At 33.3% G+C, this 20,181-nt stretch overlaps 1 protein-coding gene across 20 annotated transcripts in view; it reads left to right on the top strand.

Moving 5' to 3' along the window:
• BCAS3 (BCAS3 microtubule associated cell migration factor) overlaps positions 1-20,181 on the top strand; it is a 726,008-nt gene that overhangs the window by 43,511 nt on the left and 662,316 nt on the right. For 19 of the 20 annotated variants that reach the window (XR_013177676.1, XM_077165018.1, XM_077165019.1 and 16 more), the window contains one exon: positions 18,835-18,916. Coding sequence is in view for 19 of the 20 variants with exons in the window: in XM_077165018.1 (XP_077021133.1) it covers positions 18,835-18,916 (82 nt within the window). In the remaining variant the exon portion in view is untranslated. Of the gene's footprint in view, positions 1-9,535; positions 9,566-18,834; positions 18,917-20,181 lie in introns of those variants that run through there. The other variant, XM_077165023.1, reaches the window with a different exon arrangement.

The raw sequence follows: 20,181 nt of genomic DNA, 5'->3' as shown, positions 1-20,181 counted from the left end.
AAAATGGATTGATAAATATGCAGATAGATAAATGGGTAGATAAAATGACATGGCAAATGTGGAAAATATGAAAATTGGTGTATCTGGGTATCTGGGGGTGGGTCAATAAGAATATGTTGGAGTTCTCTGTATGTGGTTTCTATTATTTTTTGTAACTCTTGTGTAAGTTTGAAAGTAGCTCAAAATAAAAAGTGAAGAAAATAAAGTTAGAAAGCTATGGGGGTGCAAGGATAGTTCAGTGGTAGACTTCTTGCCTGCCATGTGGGAGACCCAGGTTCAGTTCCTGGCCCATGCACTTCCCAAACAAACAAGCAAACAAAAAAAACCACACAATAAAATAAACAAAACTTCAGCAAATGGTGCTGCAATAAGAGGATACTCACATAGAAAAAGAATGAAATGTGAACCCTGCCATACAGCAGACACACACACACATGCAAAAAAAAAAAAAAAAGAAAGAAAAAAGAAAAATATGCATTGTATAGTATATCTCATATAAGTAATAAAAGTTCTTGTTTAGATTTTCCAGTGAATATGAAACCCAAGATAGAATCTATGTAAAAATCATATTTTCCCATAATTTTCCACTATTTTCTTTAAATAACTACTTAGTTTACTCATCATCTTTTGAAATGCTTAATATTTAAAAAAATAATTCTTGAAAATTAATTCCTGATGGTACCTAGAAGATGACAATTGCATTTCATGAAACAGACAGTATACTTTTAGCCTCAGAAGTTAGCATTTTGTGTTTTCTTGAAGCGTTGAATATGTTTCAGAGATGTGACACTAGGTGTCACTAATGCATTGAGCTAAAAGAAGTGCAGCTGTTCCTTGAAAGGAAGTATTTCCTTGAAAGGAAACATACAAGGGCACGTATGAGGTAACTACCAATTAGTCCATTATTTGTTAGAAGTTGGGTTCCAGTGGACCTTGCCATGCTAAGATTTTTAGCCAGGAAACAATTTTATGTCATTCAGGTGGGAGCAATAGAAGGTCAGTGATTTGGGTAAGCAAAGAAGGTTTGAATATGAAGACCAGTCCAAAAATTCCCTTTGTTAAGAAAAAGGACCTTTGTTTGATATAATCTCTTCTTATGGTAAGAGAAGTAATGGAAGGCTCTGTAGCCATATGCAGTGGAAGAATATTGGATACCTGGGAGTGAATAATAGCAGAAGTGAAGAATAATACTGAAATAATTTCTGGAATTCACCTGTATTAATGCAGGAAGATGTTTTTTTCATATGCAGTGTGAAGTCTTCTCTCTGAAATTTAACTTTTCCTTGTGTTCTAATGCCAGCTTTATTTATTTGATGGTTGTTGATTTGATGTAAACAGTTTACTTTTGAAATTTATTATCGTAAGTTAGAATCTCTTGTTGGACATTTTTAATGTTTTTCTCCTCTAAAATGGAAAATATTTTTTGGGTGGAAGGTGATTTATGTGTATTTTTTAAAGTTTTTGTTGAACATATAGTAAACTGCACAGACCTTAGGTATACAGATTGATGAATTTTTATACATTCCATCATCCAGATTAAGTTATAGAACATTTCTAGCACCTCAGAAGAATCCCTCATCTCTGTTATCAGTCAGTATTGTCTTCATACCCTTAAGTAATCAGTGTTTTTACTTTTATCACCAGAGATTAGTTTTCTTTATTTTCTAACCTCATAAAAATATGAATATAGATAGCATTATATATACTCTTTTGTGTCTGGCCTCTTTTAACATTATGAGATTCATCTGTTGTTTATGACTTACATTCATCTTTTGTGTGCAGCAGTAATTTGTTCATGTTTTGCTCTAAAGTATTCTGTCATGAATACAGCACATTTTAAAACATCCATTATACAATTGATAGATATTTTGGTTGTTTCCAGTTTTTGAATATTATGAAACCTGCTGTGGGTGTCTTTTGGTGGACAGATGCACTTATTGCTTTTGGTTGTAGACCTTGGAGTGGATTGCTGAATTATAGGGTAGGTATGGACATTTTGCCCCATTTATTTCATCATTCTTTTAATATTTTAAATCTATTTGTGCATATTTTTTTCCTGAAGCATTTGTAAGTTGGAGAACTCATGCCTCTTTCACATAAATAATTCAGTGTATATTTCCTAAAAACAAGCACACCATCATATGTAACCATGGAATAATCATCAAAACCAGGTCATTTAAATTAAAAAAAAGTTAGAGAAATTGTAGATTTACACAGAAATCATGCAGGAAAGACCTAATTTCATGTCTCATAGTCCCCCACCCCTCCCATACACAGTTTTCCCTGATACTGATAGTTTGCATTAGTGGGTTACTTTTGTTTCATTTGATGAAACAGTATTATAATTATATATTGTGCTGGTTTGAAAGGAAGCATGCCCCCTAAGAAAAGCCATGTTTTAATATAAATCCCATTTCATAAAGGTAGAATAATCTCTATTCAATACTGTATGCTTGAAACTGTAATGAGATTATCTCCCTGGATGATGTGGTTTAGTCAAGAATGGTTGTTAAACTGGATTAGGGGATGACATGTCTCCACCCATTTGGGTGGGTCTTGATTGGTTTATTGGAGTCCTATAAAAGAGGAAATATTTTGGAGAATGAGAGATTCAGAGAGAGCAACACTACGAAGCAGAGAGTCCACCAGCCAGCGACCTTTGGAGATGAAGAAGGAAGACGCCTCTCTGGGAGCTTCATGAAACCCGAAGCCAGGAGAGAAAGCTAGAAGATGACGCTGTATTTGCCATGTGCCCTTCCAGATGAGAGAGAAACCCCAAGCTTCACTGGCCTTCTTGAACCAAGGTATCTTTCCCTGGGTGGATGCTTTTGAGTGGACATTTCTATAGACTTGTTTTAATTGGGGCATTTTCTTGGCCTTAGAACTGTAAACTGGTAACTCATTAAATTCCCCTTTTTAAAAGCCATTTCGTTTCTGGTATGTTGCATTCCGGCAGCTAGCAAACTAGAACAACTATTAACTGTAGTCCATAATTTACATTAGGGGTCGTGGTTTGTGTTGCATACTCCTGTGTTTTTTAAATTTATTCTGATAACATATATGTAGTCTGAAATTTCTCCTTTTAGCCAAATTCAAATATAGAAATCAGTGGTGTTAATTATATTCACCATGTTGTGCTGCTGTCACCCTCAGACATTACCAAAACTTTTCTATCACACCAAACAGAAGTTCTTTACCAATTACACATTGTTCTAGTTTGCTAGCTGCTGGAATGCAATGGCTTTTTAAAAGGGAAATTTAATAAGTTGCTAGTTTATAGTTCTAAGGCCGAGAAAATGTCTCCATTAAACCAAGTCTATAGAAATGTCCAATCAAAGGCATCCATCCAGGGAAAGATACCTTGGTTCAAAAAGGCCGATGAAGTTCAGGGTTTCTCTCTCAAGTGAGAAGACACATGGTGAACATCGTCAGGGCTTCTCTGTCAGCTGGAAGGGCACATGGCGAACACAGTGTCATCTGCTAGCTTTCTCTTTTGGCTTCCGGTTTTATGAAGCTCCCTGGGAGGCATTTTCCTTCTTCATCTCCAAAGGTCACTGGCTCTTGCTTCATGGTGCTGCAACATTCTCTGCTCTCTCCGAATCGCTCTCTTCTCCAAAATGTTTTCTCTATCATAGGACTCCAGAAACTAATTAAGACCTACCCAAATGAGTGGAGAGACACCTCTACCTAACCCATCCTAACAACTGCTCTTGATTAAATTACATCTCTAGGGAGATGATCTAATTATATTTCCAAGTATCAGTGATGAATAGGGATTAGAAGAAATGGCTTCCTTTACAAAATGGGATTAGGATTAAAAATGGCTTTTCTAGGGTACATACATCATTTCAAACCAGCGCAAGCATTAAAGCCCATTCCCTATCCCTGCCCTGGCCCTGGTAACCTAAATTCAGTTTTGACTCTTAAGAATTTACTTATTCTAATTATTTCACATCAGTGAGATCACACAATATTTCTCTTTTTGTGTCTGGTTTATTTCATCCAGTACGGTATCTTCAATGTTCATTCACGTTTTTGCATGTATTTGCTTTGTAATAAGTTTTAAAATTGGGAAATGTGGGTCCTCCAATTTCTTTTTCAAGACAGTTTTGTCATAATTGTGCTTTTTAAAATCCGTTTGGCCAATCTTTGCCTTTTGACTGAATAGTTGATACTGAAAATAACCACTGATAATGCAGGAATTTCTTCTGCTTTCAAAAGGACAAGAAACTACTTATTACTGTGGTTTTGTAATAAGTTTTAAGATCTGAGAGTGTGAGTTCTCCAACTTTATTCTTTTTCAAGATGATTTTGTCTATTTGGTGCCCCTTACCCTTCTACATAAATTTGATGATTGGCTTTTCCATTTCTGCAAAGAAGGCTGTTGGAATTTTCATTGGTATTTTGTTGAATATGTAAATTGATTTGGGTAGAATTGATATCTTAATATTTAGCCTTCAAGTCCTTGAACACAGAAAGTCCTTCCATTTGTTTAGATCTTCTTAATCAAAGAAATCATCTTTTGGCAATGTTTTGTAGTTTTCTGTTACAAGTCCTTTACATCCTTGTTTAGATTTATCCTAGATTTGATTCTTTTGTCTTTTAGATTTGATTCTTTTAGTTGCTATTTTAAATGGAATGTTTTCTTTCTTCTTCAGATTGTTTATTACTAGTGCACAGAAATACTTGTTGGTCTTGTATCCCACCACTTTGCTGAATCTGTTAGTTCTAGTAGCTTTCTTGTGGATCTTCCAGGATGTTTTGTTATTTATGCAAAATATATAGTATCATGCCATATACAGATAGGGAAGGTTTTACTTCTTCCTTTCCAATTTGGATGCCAGTTATTTCTCTCTCTTGCCTTGTTGCTCTATCCATAACTTCATAATTCAACTTCATGTTGAATTAACAGCGATGATAGTGATACAGGCATCCTTATCTTGTTTCGGTCTTTCCTCATTGTGTATGATATTAGGTGTGGGTATTTCATATTTGCCCTTTATTTATGTTGAGAAAATTTCTTTTTATTCCTAGTTTTCTGAGTATTATTGTCTAGAAGGGATGTTGAATTTTTTCAAATGCCTTTTCTGCATCAGTTGAGATGGTCATGTGTTTTATCTTTCCTTTGTTCTGTTAATGTGGTATATTACATTAATTTGTTTTCTTACGGTGAACTATCCTCGCATACCTTGATAATGGTGTATAATATTTTAATGTATTGTTGCATGCGGTTTGCTAGTATTTACTGAGGATTTTTGCATCTGTATTCATAAAGGATATTGGTGTGTAATTTTTGATTCTCATGGCTTCTTACTTTGGTACAAAGGTGATGTTGGCTTCATAGAATGAGTTAGGGAGTGCTCCCTCGTCTTCAGGTTTTTGGTGAAGATTTTGAGCAGTATTTTCTTGGAATGTTTGATAAAATTCATCTGTGAAGCCATCTGGTCCTGGGCTTTTCTTTTTTGGGGAGGGGTTTGATTACTGCTTCAATCTCTTTACTCATTGTTGGTTTGTTGATATCTTCAGTTTTTTCTTTTGAAATATTTTACTTTATTTTTTGCAATGTACTTAATTTACAATGAAGGCCTGATAGATAAAACACAAGGTGAAACAATCTGTATTGTGATATCCCTTGTGAGTCAGATTTCACTTTCATATGCAAGGATGAATCTTAAAGGTTTTTTCTTTTTTAATTGGCCTTTTGTTAATGTTGTCCATACTGGGACCTTCTTACTGCTAATGGGTAGACAGTGGGTGCTCTTTGCTTTCATCTTTTTTTTTTTTTATTAATTAAAAAAAATTAACTAACACAACATTTAGAAATCATTCCATTCTACATATATAATCAGTAATTCTTAATATCATCACATAGATGTATGATCATCATTTCTTAGTACATTTGCATTGATTTAGAAAAAGAAATAGCAAGACAACAGAAAAAGAAATAAAATGATAATATAGAGAAAAAAATAAAAATAAAAAATACAAAAAATATATATAACAAACAAACAACAGCAAAAAAAAAACACTATAGCTCAGATGCAGCTTCATTCAGTGTTTTAACATAATTACATTACAATTAGGTAGTATTGTGCTGTCCATTTTTGAGTTTTTGTATCTAGTCCTGTTGCACAGTCTGTATCCCTTCAGCTCCAATTACCCATTATCTTACCCTGTTTCTAACTTCTGATGGTCTCTGTTACCAATGACATATTCCAAGTTTATTCTTGAATGTCGGTTGACATCAGTGGGACCATACAGTATTTGTCTTTTAGTTTTTGGCTAGACTCACTCAGCATAATGTTCTCTAGGTCCATCCATGTTATTACATGCTTCATAAGTTTATCCTGTCTTAAAGCTGCATAATATTCCATCGTATGTATATACCACAGTTTGTTTAGCCACTCGTCTGTTGATGGACATTTTGGCTGTTTCCATCTCTTTGCAATTGTAAATAACGCTGCTATAAACATTGGTGTGCAAATGTCCGTTTGTGTCTTTGCCCTTAAGTCCTTTGAGTAGGTACCTAGCAATGGTATTGCTGGGTCGTATGGCAATTCTATATTCAGTTTTTTGAGGAACCGCCAAACTGCCTTCCACAGTGGTTGCACCATTTGACATTCCCACCAACAGTGGATAAGTGTGCCTCTTTCTCCACATCCTCTCCAGCACTTGTCATTTTCTGTTTTGTTGATAATGGCCATTCTGGTGGGTGTGAGATGATATCTCATTGCGGTTTTGATTTGCATTACTCCAATGGCCAGGGACATTGAGCATCTCTTCATGTGCCTTTTGGCCATTTGTATTTCCTCCTCTGAGAGGTGTCTGTTCAAGTCTTTTTCCCATTTTGTAATTGGGTTGGCTGTCTTTTTGTTGTTGAACTGGACAATCTCTTTATAAATTCTGGATACTAGACCTTTATCTGATATGTTGTTTCCAAATATTGTCTCCCATTGTGTAGGCTGTCTTTCTACTTTCTTGATGAAGTTCTTTGATGCACAAAAGTGTTTGATTTTGAGGAGCTCCCATTTATTTATTTCTTTCTTCAGTGCTCTTGCTTTAGGTTTAAGGCCCATAAAACCGCCTCCAATTGTAAGTTTCATAAGATATCTCCCTACATTTTCCTCTAACTGTTTTATGGTCTTAGACCTAATGTTTAGATCTTTGATCCATTTTGAGTTAACTTTTGTATAGGGTGTGAGATACGGGTCCTCTTTCATTCTTTTGCATATGGATATCCAGTTCTCTAGGCACCATTTATTGAAGAGACTTTTCTGTCCCAGGTGAATTGGCTTGACTGCCTTATCAAAGATCAAATGAGATGATAGATGAGAGGGTCTATATCTGAGTACTCTATTCGATTCCATTGGTCGATATATCTATCTTTATGCCAATACCATGCTGTTTTGACCACTGTGGCTTCATAATATGCCTTAAAGTCCGGCAGCGTGAGACCTCCAGCTTCGTTTTTTTTCCTCAAGATACTTTTAGCAATTCGGGGCACCCTGCCCTTCCAGATAAATTTGCTTATTGGTTTTTCTATTTCCGAAAAATAAGTTGTTGGGATTTTGATTGGTATTGCATTGCTTTCATCTTTTATCCTTTCATATGTTAAGTTTCTGATTTAATGAGTGTTGGTCAACAAGAGCAGGTACATGTGAAATATCACAGGTGATAAAGATGTTAAGAAACAACTTTATAAGAGGCTAATAATATTTTAAATAGAAAATACCCTGAAATCATATTACATCCTGCCTATATAATTTACAGTATTCTCTGGGACTCTTAATCTTAAATTAGTTGTTGGGATAATTCTTTGTAAGCCTCTCTAGAGTTATGACTGTATCTTAATGGTTTTTGTATCCTTAGTACTAATTACATTGTTTAGCTGATATTAGGCCCTTAATATATGTGCTTAATGAATCTTTCTCCATATATCACCCTTTTGCTGAATATTTTCTTTTTAGCATGCTAGAAAATCAATTTCAGAGAATCCCAAAATAAATTTCAAATCTTCATTCCTTTTTATTCTGAGTCTAGCCCTTTCTTTCTAACAGCTCTAGTTTGATTAATTAATAGCACTATAATTTTTCCATTCCGTCATATTGAAACTTTAGGGTATACGCCAAGTATTAGGATGATGCAAATGGGCAATTTCTTGAGGAGATCATATTCTGTTTGTGGGATATGTCATTAAGTAATTGCAGTCCACCTCAGTGGTTCCTAACTGGGAGTGATTTTGTCTCATTGTGGATATTTGACAATCTCTGGAGATGTTTTTGACTATCACGACTGGGTAGTTGCTACTGGCATCTAGTGAGTAGGCCGGAGATGATTGTTTAGCATCTTACAGTATTCAGGACAGCTCCACAAGGAAAAATTATCTGGTCCAAAATGTCAGTAGTGCCAAGGTTGAGAAATCCTGTTCCATGTGATCAGTGTCACAATAGAGGCATGAATAAAGTGCTACAGACTACTGAGGAATAATGGATGCCTGGGGGAATTAAACATTTGTGCTGCCTAATAAAATTTCCTAATATTAATATAAATAATTCTAGCCATAATTTGAATCCTCTGAATTCTCTGTGCAGATAATATTGTCTACTATCCTGTTAGTTTTATAGTTATTGTTATTCTTGTTTTACAGATGAGAAAATGAAGGCTCATACTTAACCAGGTCAAGTTTGTAATATAATTAAGTTATAGTATATTTATCATATAAAGTACAAATCTCAAGTCTATAGTTTGATGACTTTTTACCTGCATGTGTGTTTTTATGTGTGTGGATGTACATGTGTGTTTACATTTTTCTTACTGATAAAGTTCCCTAGTCCATGGAAGAATATTCTTATATTTGTACTATTAACCACATTCATTCCCCACAGCAGGTACTAGAATAAATATTTGTCACTATTACAAGGTGTTAATAATAGGGTGGCATATGGGAAAAAATGCACCTATGAACTATAGTTAACAATAATATTATAATATTCTTCTATTAATTCTAACAAAGGTATCAGACCAATGCTAACTCAGTAATTGGGGGGTTGAAGGGGTATGGGATTTTCTTTTTGAAGCAAACAAAATGTTTTAAAATTGATTGTGGTGGGTGCGCGAGTAGTTCAGTGGTAGAATGCTCACCTGCCATGCAGGAGACCCAGATTCTTCCTAGCCCTTGCACCTCCCCGGAAAAAAAATGATTTAAAAAAAATTGCTTTCAAATAAAAAGTTCCCCAGTTAATATTTCACCTTTCCTAGGTAATCACTATCCTGACTGTAGATTAGTTTTGCCTTTATTAAACTTCATATGAGCATATAGAATGTTCTCCTTTGTTTCTGTCTTCTTTTGCTCAGTGTATTTTTTCTCAGTGTTTTTTTTATTCATCCTTTTGTCGTAGTTTGTATTTTTTTTTATTTTACTGTTTTATTCACTGTTAGGTATACCACAATTCATTACCACAGCTCTCTTTTTGACGGCATTTATATTGTTTTGATATGAACATTCTTGCAGATATATGGACTCTTTTTGAATATATACCAAGGAGTGGAAATGTTGGCTAGTAGGGTAAGTGTATGTTTAACTATTAGAAATTATATGGGTTTTTAAGAGGGCCTACTATCATATAATTATACCTATAATGTCTGAGAGTTCTTCACATTCTGCTACCGTTGGTGTTATCAGTCGTTTTTGCCTATGGTGTTCGTCTTACAATTAGTACAGCTGTCTTACAGAAGAAGAAAAATTAGGCTTTTATTTAATACCTTTTTCTCCTTGGTTAGGTATCTAGTGTAAAACTATCTTCTTCTGTCAGTGGTTATATCAGGATAGGTTTATAATACCAATAAAATATAACAAGCTCAGTCTCTTAAAAGTGGAGAAAGCTATATGCCAACATTAGATTATCTGTAGTCCTGTTTCCTCTCTCTTTCAATTGAACAGCTATTCAGCACATAATAAAATAATGAGTTAAAGTGAATCCAGTTTGTGTATCTGAGTGATTTTGAAGTGTTTATGACAGGGCTAGGCTGACACTCTCTATAATGGTGTTACATTGTCTTCTGAACACCTTCCAGTCTGCCTCTAGGCATAAGTGTCTGTGTAGTCTGAGTGGTTTTGCATTAACGTCTATCCTTAGTAAGATCTCTCGACTGCAGAAGTGTTACTTGCAAATAGAAGATACCATTAGGTCTGCTTCAAAGGACTGGAATGATATCTGAATTGGTGGGTGCTGAAGTAATGGCTACGGTTTTGAAGTGTAATGTCTAAATCTGTGTTGCATAACTAGAGTAACATGCGAGTTCAAACCATTTTTCTTTGATCTTCCTTTCAAAAATCAAGCTGAAGGGGAAAGGTTAAAGTAGCCTTAAAATACTCTTTTTTGTGCAGAATTTGGAAAGTATGAAAATATGATTACAAGTTCCATTCATTATTTGTGTTCTGTGGTTTTCATATTCTTGAAACGCACTTCCCTGTAACGTTGAGTTTTAGATTTTGAAATTAGTATCAAGACCATAATACAGACTGGCTAACAGTCTTCTTTATGTGGTTAGCAAATATCTGTTTTATAAATTGTTAGTCCTGACAAGTAATCATTTTAGATTGTTTTTGTGGTTTGCATTTTTTTTTTTTTTTTGCTGGTATACAGTACAGGTTATAGAAATACTGACATTAACTGAGTCATTTGTGGTTAAGTAGGCAAAAATGAAACAAAAATATTGATCCCCACTTCCCCCCTTAATTTTAAGAACTTTCAAAAGAATTGCTTCTTACTATCAGGAGCACTATTTTCAGATTGTGCTATCTTAAGGTTTTGAAATCATGGGGCAGAACTGTAACACATAAACCTTCAGTGATCTAAATTTCTAAAACTCTTGAGTCCAGTGTATTAAAAGGAGAGTTTGATGCCTATTTGAGCTGGCCATTTCACCTTTAAGTTTTAGATGTTTTCCTTTCTTTCTTTGTCTCTAAAATAAAAATATATTATGGAACAGACTCCCGTGCTGATTCTAAGGAGAGACTCTTATTAGAGATTGTTTTGTAGTTATGATGGGTACCCTAGTGAGATGAGATCCTTTTGACATTTTATAACTTAATTCCTTAATATAAGACCATGTTTCCCCCATCTCTCTTTATATTTTTACATTTTCTCCCTAATTAAACAATTTTACTGTTGTTCTTTTAAAGTTTAGGAAAATTGTAATGAAACAATGTTCTTTTTAACGAGCTTCAGTCTGTATGATTAGCATATCTCAAACAATTAGAAAATATCAAATGATACACGTGTATATTTAGATGGGTTGTTCACTGGTGATAAGGAAAAAGTGCTGAAGGTAAAAACATATAAGCACATAAAAATTGGAATGAATGTGAGATTGGCCTGACCTCAAGAAAAAGTCAGAAGACTAATGGAATAAAAAGACTGCATGGATGAAATGCTTAACAACTTGGTAATATTTTCTTTCTTGAGGGCTCTAAAGCTTAGGAAGTAATGTGCTAATGGGTACTAGTAGGTTCAAGAGCTGAATTATACCGAGATATGTTCTATGATATGGTATTATTACAAATATCCAGTTATTAAATATTAATAACATACTTATAACAGTGAGACAATGGCATAATATGCTACTAAGGTAGAATAATGTGTTTGGTGATTACTTCTGCCAATTTAGAAAACCATTATAGACTCAAAGTCTTTTGTGCATCACTTCATTCAGCAAGCATTTTCTTGTTAACCGTCATTTTGTTGTTGTAATAGTACAGTTTTTTAAAAAATTTATTATGGTCACATATATACAACACAAAATTTCCCATTTTAACCACTTTCAAGTATGTAATTCAGTGGTGTTAATTACATTCATAATGTGCTACCGTGGGATGATGGAATAGTTTTTGTAATGGATGGTGTTGATGGTAAGTATCCTTTGAGTTTCAACTACACAGCGCATATTTTCAAATAGATAATTTAATCACCGCATTTGCCTTGTTAGATATAACATGACCTTTATTTTAACACCCTGTCCTGGAGTCATTAATCTTGTTTATTTGTGAATTTTGTAACTGATGGCCCTGCATATTGTATGTATTTTGCATTGTTGCAAAAGCCATGATTTTGGGAATAAAAATAAAACTTTCAGGGTCTCAGATATTGGTTGCTTTTGTTCCCCTTGGAGCCCTTATTTACCCATAGTAAGCCAGAGGATTCTTTGATATGAAAGGTATTTTTTGGCTGAAAGGCAGATTTTCTTGAGATGAACATAAGGAATTCTTTTCCTGCCATCTTCCATGTCTGATGGTTTGATGTTTTAATATGTATTTCCAGCCTGAAAATAATTAGCTATAGGTACTGTACCTATTTCAAAAAAATAGGTAAAATTATACCTCCTAAATTTTTTCTGAAGGTCAAAGTTTGTTAAAGTATTAATCAAAAAAAAAGAATTAGTAAGCATTATTTTTTGTATTTGAACTGCTTGAGTTATAGGGGAAAAAATATCAGTTTTTACATATTTCCTGTCTTTAATGGGGACTGAATTGGTGTGAATACTTGTATGAATTTTTACAAATTAATATTTTCTACTTCAAGGGAAACCATTGTACTTAGTTGGAAAGAAATATGAACCCAGGACTTGTTAATGGATTTAGAATTACGATATGAATTTGATTAGGTACAAAGAGCTCTGCCTTTTTCTAGAGCTGATGAAATGAGCTCTTGAATCTCATTCATATTCTGTACTGTTTGTTATATTTACTTCTGGAAATCAGAGTTCATTTGGGACAAAAGGGTTACAGTATCTGCCCTAATGGAGGGCCACTGAAACAAATGCTGTTTGTTCATATATTTGTATTTCAGCTAATATTGCTTTTCCAGAAGAGACTGATTTAAATAGTTCATTTACCATGCATTATAGATTTAAATACATAATTTCTTAGAAATCAGACAATTCAGTTGGGCAAGACTTTAACAGAAAGCTATCAGTCTTCTTAGTCATAACGAAACTGTAAATTAAAACCACACAGTGAGGTCCTGGACACACTGACCAAAATGGCTGATAACTTTACTTGTTGACTTTGATGTAGGACAGATAGGATTCTCATATATTGCTGGTGGAGGTGTAAATTGGTACAATCAGTTTAGAAAACTATTTTGTTAAAATCTTCAAAAGCTGCACATACATATACCTACCCTGTTATCCTGCAAATCCATTTAGATGTATACCTAAAAGAAATGCACATCCATATTTACTAAAAGACATGTTAAAGAGTATTCATAGCAGTATTCTTTAAGATGTCATTTTCAAAATGGAAAAATCATTACTCTTGTATAACTATAAAATGAGCAAGTGTGTTAGATTTTCTTTAATATTAATTAATGAGGGACTTGCTAAGTTGTTATAGACATTCACATGAGATTCTGAAGAACAGATACACAGGTAGATTAGGAATGCTGAAATGAATTTACTAATAGTAAAAATCTGATTATTGTCCTATTGGCACTGAAATGTACTGTTTAAGACCATCTTTTCTTCCGGTTAATTCATTCCCTGCTAGGCAAATTCATTTACATTTCTGTGGGTAAGAGTCAATTGTATTACTCTCAGTTTTCTGTGATTTATAGAAAAAAGGTGCAGTTCTCTGTAGATTCAGATAACCCTAAAAGATCCACTAGACAACCCTTTTCAACTCTATTGAAAGAACACATAGTAAACTCTTTTCCATTTCACAATTTTTCGTCACATCTTAAGAGCCCAAAACTAGAAACAACTGAGAATTCCATCAACAGTAAAATGGATAAATTATAGTATTTTCATACAGTAGAAATCTATATAGCAACCAGAATGAAAAAACTACAGTCACCTACAGTATAAATGAATTTCATGAACATAATCATGAATGAATGAAGTTATTCACAAAAGTATGCATACTTTTATGATTCCATTCACATAAAGTTTGACAAGTAAAATTTATTTGTGTATTAGAAGTCAGGATAATGATTATGGTTACTCTTGAGGTAGGAAAGGGGTGGGAGACAATTTCTAAGTGTCCAGAAAGGTCTATTTTTTTGATGTGTGTTCTTGTAACAGATATATTAACATTGAATATTAATTTCACTGTTTATATAGTCACAATTTGTATATTTTATGTTTAAATAAAGAAGTTTGGTTAAAAAATCAGTTATTAGGTTACAATGTACCTTTAAAAATGGTGTCTGCAAAGTTCGGGGGAGGATTTGAATATGTAGTTTTATCCTTACTTTGTGGTATTATTTTTATTGTTCTTGGTATTTGAATTTTTCCGTTTTCTAGTCATATAGCCTTTGAAAAGTTATCATAATTTCAGAAACAAATTTGATTCTGAGGGCTGAATGACTTTGATTTGCTTTTGAAATTCTCTAAAAGCACTTCTAAAGCTCTCCCAGAACTTTTATAGCCTTCTCTGTGTGGGTATTATTGCCTTGCTTGTTATAACTTCCTTTTGCCTTAGATTGAGTTGTGAGATTCTAAACTTGTACATTTCCCCGTTTTTATGGTTTGATATATAATTTGCATATTTTCACCATGCTGAAGTTATTTTCTCTGGTTGGAGAAGATTTTTTTTCAACAGTGTGAACAAATAATTCTTTGTTCTCTTTATTGTGCCTTCAAACTGGTATGTCCGGTTTATGCCGCAAATGACAAAAGTCTGTCATCAGAAATTAAAGTGTCGATAAGAACAAAGGCAAGGACTGGTGAGGAGCTGTTGGAGAGGTTTCCTCCCTGTTTGCTCTTCTTCCTAAGTAACCCCAGTCGCCAGGATGTTGGAACATTGCTTGGTATATTCCTTTCTTGTAGTTCTACTCTTGTATTTACTGTTTATTGTTGGTTTAAATGTGAATTTACAGCTCCTGGTAATTCTTTCCAGGATCTATGGAGTCCTGATCTCTGAGATTCTGCCGTTTTCAATAAAAATTGAATATTGACACACATTTCTTTGAAAGCAAAATTGTGGTGAACATAGTGTATGAAATTATTAGTGGCAGTACAAAATGGCAGCTAAAGCAGAGTCTGTAAGGATTTCTCTGTAATTTTCTAAAATGTACATTCTATCTGTATACACTTTATTAATATTGTTTCTGTTCAGAGATAATATTCTAATATAGAATTTGCACATACTGTTTGTATGTATATACTCCTAGGACATTTGATTTTTGTGACGTACCTAGGACACTTTAGAATTGTGCTTCTAATTTTTAAAAGATTGTAGAATCTTAATCTTAACATATTCACAAATCTCTGTAAATAGTTAGTTACACAGTGTTTTCTTTTCCCTCCCTTACATAATAATTAAACAAAAGGATTCTAGAACTTTAACTTGAAGGATAGGTAATGAATGTGGAAATACATTTTATAATCAGTCCCAATGGTTTTACTTACCTCTTGTTCTAAATATAAAGTGGGATTCAGAATAGAAGCTTAGAATAGAATAGGGCATTTAGGTTTAACATGGTGTTCAGATTTTCTATGTCAAAAAGTTCTTGTTTGTATAAATACAGTGAACACAAATTTATGTGAGTATGCCAAGACAGATTTGATTTTTCTTCTTTATTAATATAATCGAGGACATTGTGTCAATTAAATATGATTAGCCTTTTTTTTTAATATTAAGGCCTTATTTGGTAGAATCAGAGTATTAAGTTTTATATTAGAATACTATGATTTGTTATGGTTAAACCTTATAAGTGAGAAATGTTTTTCATTATACTACTTACAGTTTTGTTGCAAGTGCTACAGTATTTTTTGTAATTTATTTTTATTTCCTTGTTAATAAAAATAGTATGTCCATTTCCCAGCAAATAACTTAGTTTCAAAAAGTAAATGAAGTGGCAGTTTTTTAAATTCTTCTGGGTCTTGTTAAAATTTTCTGAGTCAGGTAGGTAGAGATAGCCATCAATGCATCTGTAATATAAATAGAATTCATTATTGATATACCTTTTACAGTGTATGTTTAAAAACAAAGAAATTATAATTTTAGATCTCAGTCCAGAATTTATGATTCCTTCATTGGGTGGGAGTTTGAACAATATGACCTTTCAAGGGTTTTTTCTAAATTTTAAATTTAGATCCTATAATAATAAAATGTAGATATTTAATAGAGAGAGAGTGTAATAGAGTTGGTTTTCATTCTAAAAATTAAAGTTCACAAAGGAATTTGGAGAGCTGACAATTTCATATAATTTTTTTATCCTAAGTATATAGCTTTTGTATGTTCAATTAATGATAGGTGGTGCTGTTACATAGTCAGTCCAAATAGTTTAACATTCCTCACATCTGCATCCCAATTTGCTGCTTTGGCTAATAAATAAGTTGGAATAATCTTAAACAAAGTGAATATGATGACTATCTGGGTACTACCGTGATTTAACATTGATTAGAAAGTAGTTAATCTAAAAAGGCAGCTCTGCAGATTTATAGTTTATTACTGGAAGATTTGTAAGCATCTGTAATGCCAAATTGTCAAACTCCCTGTTTAGCAAACCTATTTTTGAAAAAACTCAATCCTTTTATTTCCTCTATTAAGTTTTCATCTTTATTACAACTTTGTAAGTTCTTGATTATTTAGAACTAGATTTATGATGTTTGCCATTTTCCCTATATTGTGTTGTATATCCATCAGATACTAGACAATTATGAAAAGTATTGAGAACTACAATATTTTATATAGTAAATCTGGAAAGTCTTTCTTAACTGATTTTAATTTAACCTGTTCAGTACTTCAGTTGGCCATAAACTGTTCTCTTAAGCTACTATTTTTTTAAAACAATCAATAATCAATATGTGGATTTATTTAAAGACAAAGCAGAGCAAGATCTCAAACCAACTGAAGCATCAAGATTATTAGCAAGTTGCCTTGGCTTATAAAGACAGGGGATTTCCAAAGGGGAAGTTACAATAATTGAATGACATTTAGATGCCTTATTATAAATGGGAGTGATCATAGATTGGTTATTTCATTGTATTCGTCTCTTTCTGATAACTATTTCTTTTGGATAAAAGCCAAGCTTATTTCCCACATTGCTTAAATTGTAACTTATGTAGGGTATATTGCATTTTTAGAAAGGTACTGCTTTTACTTTTGTTTTATTTAAGGAAACAAGCAATACACTTAGAACCACCAAAAATTGATATCTTAGTTATATTTAGGCATATTTAAGTAAAGCATCCATAAGATCATTGTAAAGCCTGTGTATTGGCGCAGTAAATTTCATAAACCAATTTAAAATTAAGGCAACAAGGTAAAAATCTACAAATTCAGATAGCAAAGTTCCATATGTTGATTATAAAAGTATTTGTATCTTCATATTTTCCTGATGTCAGGAAAATATTTAGTAACATAGGTTATTACCATAGCAATGCAGATATTTGTAAGAACTTTCTACTTGATATTTTAAGAACATTCATTGTTTTGACAGCTGATCAAATGGTATCTAAGTTAGTGTTAGTGCCAACATGGCAAGCAAACTCACTACCCTCGCCCTCTCTATGTGGGACATGACTCCTAGGGGTGTAAACCTTCCTGGCAATGTGGGACAGAGATCCTGAAATGAGCTGGGACTCAGCATCAGGGGATTGAGAAAACCTTCTAGACCAAAAGGGGGAAGAGAGAAATGAGATAAGATAAAGTGTCAGTGACTGAGAGAATCCAGATTGAGTTGAGAGGTTATCCTGGAGGTTATTCTTACGCATTATATAGATATCACCTTTATAGTTAAGGTATGTTGGAGAGGCTGGAGGGAAGTACCTGAAAATGTAGAGCTGTGTTCCAGTAGCCATGTTTCTTGAAGATTATATAATGATATAGCTTTCGCAGTGTGACTGTGTGATTGTGAAAACTTTGTGTCTGATGCTCCTTTTATCTACAGTATGGACAGATGAGTAAAACATATGGATTAAAAATAAATAAATAATAGGGGAAACAAATTTTAAAATAAATTTAGTAGATTAAAAAAATAAGTGTTTAATACGTAGAATTTAAGCTACTATATTTGAAAGGCAGTTGTTTCCACACTTGACACATATTAGCATATCTTTTTTACTCTTTGATTCGTAGAATATATACTCTTTATGTTTGAGGAATTAATATGATATGATTCAAAATGAATAGACATCCATACAGGGTAGTGACAGAGATAAAATGATTACATTTGAGGGTGCTTATATATTTTTTATTTATACAGTATTGAAATTAAAAGTATTCTTCAGATCTTTTAGCAGCTCTACCTTGTCAGTTTATAAATGAGAAGATAGGCCTTTTGGGTTAAGTGATTTATTCAATGTAAACAGCAGGTTAGTTGCAGAACCATAACTGAAATCTTTTTATTTATATTCCACCTCAGTGTTCCTTGCCATATACCATGTTTTGCTTTTTCATTCTCATTTGTAAATTTGTAAAAGTTACAAATACTTAATATTGCAGTATAAATTCAGCTTAAATGGAAAACTGAACGCTAATTTAAAAACCGTAGTTGTTCAGCTCTAGAATGGAAATCATCACGCAGGAACTGAAAAAACTTCCAATAGTTTTTTTTGTTGTTGTTCTTGTTTTTTGGCATAGGCAGGCTCCGCCAGTAGTTTTTTAAAGGTAAAAATTATAGACTTCTCAAACATACCTTTTATGTTCCTGTTCATGTTGAATATGTGTACTTACAATTTTCTTGTTATGGTAATTTGAGATGTGATTATATGTAATATGTACGGCTGACCATAAATGTATACATTAACATTATAGACAAAAAAATTTTGTAATAATGATGTGATCTGAGATTTAATTTACTGAAATATTTTCTGCTTTCTTTTTTGCAGATCAGTGGGGAAGCACAGGAGCTCTTCTCTGTTCGACATGGCCCAGTTCGAGCTGCTAGAATCTTGCCTGCGCCGCAGTTTGGTGAGTATAACCATTATGAAAAAACCACAATTATTCAGAAAGTGTTTGTCTTTTGTTGATCTTGGCCTACAGACCACAAGAATGAAAACTAAAGTCTGTTTTCCTCCAAGTGTCTTTCTCCTTTTCCTCCTCCCCCCAAGATAAATTCTCAGTTCTGTCATTTGAGATGGAAATAGGTAATCTTAACCAATTCAATATGACCATTCACTTTCTTCTGTGGCTTTGGTTTATCTTTGTCCTCTTTGATCTCTTTTTTTAGCCTCTGACTTTTGCTGGCTGTTTCTTGGAGCCCGCTTCTCTTTAGCCTTTCATAACATCATTCTCCCCAGATCCCCTCCTTGCTGGCTATACTATGCTTGTTATATTTCTGGTTTAGCTTTCTAATGTAGGTATTCCCCAGGACTTGGTTATTCCCATGCTTTTGCCCTTCTTATTTTGTTATAATTATTGTTTTGGGGGGTTTAGCTTTCCCTATTATCTCTCTTGTAGATGACTCCCCTGTCTACATCTCTAGCTATGTCAAGAATGGAGTTCAGGGTTTGTGACCTGAATCTGCTGTAATAGCTAAAGGTTCCTCATATTCCTAATGGTGTATTAAAAATAATATTTTATCTTTGTTTTTAAAAATTCAAATATATGTCTGTGTTAAACCTGGCTATTTAATGCATTGAGCTTTGTCAAGTTTGTATTTTTCACTAAATCTCCTATGCTCCCTCAATAATGTTTTTGCATGTGCGCTAAAAACATTATTAATGGTTTGGTTACATGAAATATTTCTTAAGAGAAGGGATTAAAATAGTTTAATGCTATTGCATTAAAAAAAATTTATCCTGAAGTGAAAAGTCCTCTTTGTAAGATTTGTTTTAGAATTTTTCAGTGAGAATAACTTTTACTAAGAATATTGTGCTTATGCCTAAGAATTTTAGGGGTTCATTTAATGAATACATCTGCTTAAATGACATAGAAGGATAGAAGTAACACAGCTACAATATCCTGCATCATGTAAAGACTTTCCCCCTTGCCGTTGAATTATATGGCATATCCAGATCTCAGTTTGTCTGTCTCTTTCTCTTCTTTTCTGTATTCTCTTATATTTGTGTTTTAGTTAATTATTTGACCTATAAGATTGTTAGAACATCCTCTTTTGTAAGGTTTTTGAAATTGTCACCTTTCTCTTTGGATGGCTTTCATGCAATCAAGAAGAGCTGTTTGTTTTCAAAGGACTCTGATATATATTCTTTTTTAGTATGTAATTCATGAAGGCA

Source organism: Tamandua tetradactyla, chromosome 6 (genome assembly GCF_023851605.1).
Source record: "Tamandua tetradactyla isolate mTamTet1 chromosome 6, mTamTet1.pri, whole genome shotgun sequence".
NCBI classification, from domain to species: Eukaryota; Metazoa; Chordata; class Mammalia; order Pilosa; family Myrmecophagidae; genus Tamandua; species Tamandua tetradactyla.
The sequence above is the reverse complement of the archived record's forward strand: the minus strand, read 5'-3'. Positions and strand labels throughout refer to the sequence as shown.